General features: G+C 45.9%; 1 protein-coding gene across 1 annotated transcript; it reads left to right on the top strand.

The window, feature by feature from the left end:
• Positions 1 to 2,137: 2,137 nt before the first annotated feature.
• Positions 2,138 to 4,884, top strand: LOC311061365 (nuclear pore complex protein Nup107-like; the record flags this gene model as incomplete). Its single annotated transcript, XM_084079970.1, has 1 exon — positions 2,138 to 4,884. Exon 1 carries the CDS (start codon positions 2,158 to 2,160, stop codon positions 4,882 to 4,884), a length of 2,727 nt encoding a protein of 908 aa, XP_083936096.1. The 5' UTR covers positions 2,138 to 2,157.
• Between the last annotated feature and the right edge of the window lie 225 nt (positions 4,885 to 5,109).

Below are 5,109 nucleotides of genomic sequence, written 5' to 3'. Positions count from 1 at the left end.
TCCACTCTAGATTGTTTAGATACCACAGTGCGGTGTTTTTTTATTTTCTTGCTTTAAAATATTTTCGTTAAATGTATGCAAGTCCCAACAACATTTCACTGCTTCTACCTGTATATAAGTCAGTGACAAATAAAACTTCTTGAATCTTGAGCTTGCGCACATTTTAGCATACTCAAAATAGCACTGGGACACGCCCCCACGGCGCAAGTTAAGAACTAGTGCCAGGCGTTAAGTTGCGTCGTCAAAAAAGGGCCCTGGGTCTGACAGACAAATGAGCGGTTAGGTGGATCTGAGAAGAGCCCCCGACCAAACAGACTATGAACACTATGGGCGCGTTCGAAAATACAGCACTGAGCGCACTGGCCAATACCAACTAATAGGCGAGTGTGCTCCGGTGCGTAATTTCCGAACGCACCCTATATCATGGTGTGGTTTCATTCATTAATTTTAGGTCAGTATAGCACAGGTTTGGTGTGCTTTACTTTAGTTAAGGTGAGGCACTGTTAGTATAATTAAGTTGTGGCATGAGTGGGTGTGATTAAGGTTAGGGTAAGGATCTGGGCAGAATGTTCCATGCCTGCACCTCCTGGGATCTGGCACTATCATGTAACTTTGATATAACAAAAAAATGGTTCTGGCATTCTCACAGCTAAGAACACATTGTTTGTCGCAGCCCAAAGAACCCTTAGAAGACTAATGTGAAATAAGATTCAAGCGGTGTCAAGATAAGTTGAAATAAGTTATAAAAGACGTTAGGCAAGGCAATTCATAGTGCTTAATACAAAACATTAAGGGCAAGAGGATAAAGAGCAAAAGAAACGCATTATAAAAGGTCATTTGAATGCAATTCAGATAAGAGAATAGGAAATAGGAATAAGCTCAAATAAAACAATAATATGAGGATAAACTTACAGTGCAGCACAATAAATGAATCAAATATCTCAATGAAAGTCAGCGGCAAACAGAAAAGTCTTCACCTTTGACTTAAAAGTTAACTGTTAAAAGATACTTGCATTTTTCTGGTAGTTTGTTCCTAGGTGGTGCATAACAACTCTTAAAAGCTGCTCCACATTTAGTTTTGACTCTGTTCAGAAAGTCATGCCCCAGATGACCTGAGAAATCTGGATCATTCATGATTTAGCACAAGATCAAAACATGTATTTTGGCCTTAAACCATTCAGGGCTTTAGTATTTTGAAAGTAAGTATTTGACAGACAGGGAGCCAGTATTAAGATCTGAGAACTGGAGTAATATTATCCACTTTTTTATTCTTAGGGAGGACTTGCGGTCTGATCAATTAGGGAGACCTGATTCAGAATCAACATGGGTACGTGGTGCATGTCCAAAATGTCATGTCATCCACCACCTCGCCAAGAACCCTGCTCTCATGCCGTGTTGCCGGGAAACACATAATCAGCGAATATTCCTCAGTACTGTACCAGTAGAGGGTGCTCACACACAACCACAGAGACACAGTATGCAGCTAAATTCTGAGCGATAGAACGCTCATTTCTAAAAATAGGATTACAGTTTTGGTCAATGAATTCAGTTTATTTTCATATATGACACAGCGACTTGGTGCTGTCACCAATAATGTTTTCATATTTGTCAAGGTGCACTTTCATATTAATGTAATGTTTTCATACCGTGCGTGCATGCTCACTTCAGGAAGAGCTGTCTATAATATAAACATATAGACTCTATATGCATCTATTTATATATTCATTGTGTATTCGCTCTGGATTAACCCAACTGTCCCAGTTTATTTATACGAACACAAATAAATGGTAAATGGACTACAAATACTTAATAGAGAAAGAAAGCATACAGAAGAAAGGAACTAACAAGTAAATAACAGGAAGGTGAGTGAAATCAAATACAGTACACAAAGTCCAATATATAAGGTGCATACAATATTAAAATTGGCTAATGGGAGGGCCGGTCGGCCGACGGGCAGACCACGGCCATATACGTCATTCTGACATCACGATAAACAAACCTGATACGCCCATATATAGGCGGGACCACGGCCAAGTCACTCTGACATCACCATTAACAGATCCGATATGCCCATGTATTGGCATGTCAGGGTTGAAATCCTGACATGCCAATCCTGAGCAGCGAGGAACATTACAGACAGATTACGTGCAAACAAACATGGACTGGGGAGAAGATGTGTTGCTGTCTCCGGTGGCCAGGGACACAGACGTCACAAAAGCAGCTCGCAGACGCAGCTACAAAAAAGTTGCATTCCCATCGCCGGACCAACATAGCCCAGGGTTATCCACGGTAACACCAGCCCGGACCCTAACCCTTGGAAACACTCCAGGATCTCTGTTCGGACAAGCTGTCACCCCCAGGAATAGGAATCCAGACGTGTCGTCCATCATAGCAGCAGGAGGCAGAACTCCCAGATTCATTAACACACCAGGAGCTAGCATGCTCCTAGATGAAAGTGATTGGACAACAAGTCTTTACCCCTCCCCCCTATCTGGATTGGTTGATGCCAGCTTCACTGATGATGTCGGCAACCTTAGCTCCGCCCTTCTGAAGGGAAACGACCCAGGAGAGTCCACTGCAGCTAGTCTTTTCCCAGAGTTCCTTGCTTCCTTCGCGAAATTTTCATCTTCTGCAGTGTGTGATCTGTTGGAGGACTACCAGGATCTCTGCCAGGACAAGGTAGCTACTCTGGAGCATGTGGTTCTGAGATCAGGTCAGCTCAGTAAGACAGCTGGAGTTAGATGGATTCTACAGCAGGAACACAACACATGGAGACTGATCAACTCACTGTACAGGGATCGTGTTGACACTGACACAGGAGATGATGTCATGATGGACCTGTCTATTCCCTGTGAGAGTGAAAAGTTAGTTGTGGATCAGCTGTTCCTACGTGATGCAGTCGTCAGACAGAGCCAGCTGGTTGTTGATTGGTTGGAGAGCATCGCCAGAGATCAGATTGGAAACTTTGCGGACAACATTGAATACTATGCCAAGAACGTCTACTGGGAGAACACCCTCCATGCTTTGAAGATGAGAAGAGCTGGAAGTGCTGGAGTCACTGCTGCCCTGGTGACTGAACTGGACCCAGATGCTCCAGTGAGACAGAAGCGTCCTCTGGTGGACCTGGACATAGAAGACGACAACAGACTCCTCAAGAACCTGTTCACCCTCATCAGAGCTGGAATGATTGAACAGGCTCAGAGGCTGTGTAAACGTTGTGGTCAGGCCTGGAGAGCAGCGACTCTGGAGGGATGGAAGCTTTACCATGACCCCAACATCACCTCAGACTCTGTGGAGCTGCTGCCTGTTGAAGGAAACCCTAATCGAGGGATCTGGAAAACCTGTTGTTGGAGAATGGCAGAAGAGGAGCAGTTGAACAGATATGAGAGAGCAATCTATGCTGTACTCAGTGGAAACATCAAGCCGTTGTTGCCAGTGTGCGAGTCATGGGAGGATTGTGTTTGGGCGTACTTCAAAGTGATGGTCGACTCGCTGGTGGAACAGGAAGTGATGTCATCAGGCATGGCTCACCAGGAAGTTGAAACACTGCCACGAGAGTATCTGGAAGCCAACTGGACAATGGAGAAAGTGTTTGAAGATCTCCAAGCAACAGAGTCTAAGAGGGTGGTGAAGGAGACCAGAGAACATTATCATGTGATCCAGAAGGCTGTCATACTAGGAGACCTGGACGGTCTTCTGGAGGACTTGGCTGTTTGGCTGACAGGTTCCAAGCCCCTCCCATCTCACCTGCTGCGCTTCATGACTCACCTGGTGTTGTTCTATCGCTCTCTGGGCATGGCACTAAAAGAGGACGTATGTGTGGACATACTAAAGGCTTACATCAGCGTGTTGGTCAAAGAGGATCAGTGGGAGCTCATCGCCAGCTATGTCAGCCAACTTCCTGTCGACACAGCGACTGTACAGTATGCCAACTTCCTGGAGACTATCAGCCAATCGGAACAGAGGAAGAGGTGTCTGCATCTGGCGAATGATTCTGGTCTAGATGTAGCAGCCATCACTAAGCTGGTGGTGGAGACAGTTAGAGTCAGAGACAACACTGAGTTCACCCACCACACAAACACCCTGGATACTGCGACTACAGAGGAGGACCAGAAGAAGGTTGACGTCATTGATTGGCTGCTCTTTGACCCCGCCCACCGAGCAGAAGCTCTCAAACAGTCCAATGCCATCATGAGGAAGTTCTTAGCTGTTCAGAAACTGGATGCGGTGAAGGCTGTGTTTTCCAAGCTTCCAGAAGATTCTATGAGGGAGATTTATCGCCAGTGGGAGAGTCTTAGCCAGGACACGCCTCTTCCTGCCGAGGACGAGAACGCCGGCAGAGAGCATCTGTGCATCAGAGCGTACCTGGAAGCCCATGAGGCGTTTAATGATTGGTTCAGCCACAGTAACTCCGCCCCTCAGAAGCCAGACTCTGCCCCCCAGGCCAAGTTCACCGAGAGAGTAGCCAATGAGATGAGAGAGAAAGAATATCGGAGTGAGTATGCCAGGTGGGAGGCGGGCGTTGAAGCTCTGACTGTCGACGTTAAAAAAATAATCTACAACGTTCTGCTGTTTGTTGATGGAGGATGGATGGTAGACAGCAGACAGGATGCGTTGGAGGACGTTGAGCGCAGCGACCAGATGGCGACGCTGCGCTCCCTGTGTCTCCCCAGACTGAGTGTGTTGTTGCTGAACGTCCTGCAGCGTTCCAACCAACACCAGGAGGCGCTGCGCCTCGCTGACATCATCGCCTCCGACCAGCACAGACTCTATGAGGTGTTTTCTAAAGAGGAACTGAGTCGGTTCCTTCAGAGGTTCAGAGATTCATCCCTGGTGCTGTTTGACAGTGGACTGGATGCACTGGGATACCAGTTACAACCATAACACATACACAGTAAAATATGGAGTCACAGTGTTGTTTTGTTCATTTTGTTTGTGTTGAGCTATTGGATTTATGCTAAGCATCATTTTTCCATACGTATTTTGTATTGAATTATATAAAAAAAGGACGTTTCTGTTAATACTCTGTTGGAGTAGGCTATTTTGACGTTTGAAGTTACACACACACACACACACACACACACACACGCACACACACACACACACACA

The sequence above is a fragment of the Gymnoscopelus microlampas genome, assembly GCF_963454915.1.
Source record: "Gymnoscopelus microlampas genome assembly, chromosome: 15".
Taxonomy (NCBI): Eukaryota; Metazoa; Chordata; class Actinopteri; order Myctophiformes; family Myctophidae; genus Gymnoscopelus; species Gymnoscopelus microlampas.
This window is presented reverse-complemented; position numbering and strand designations above follow the sequence as displayed.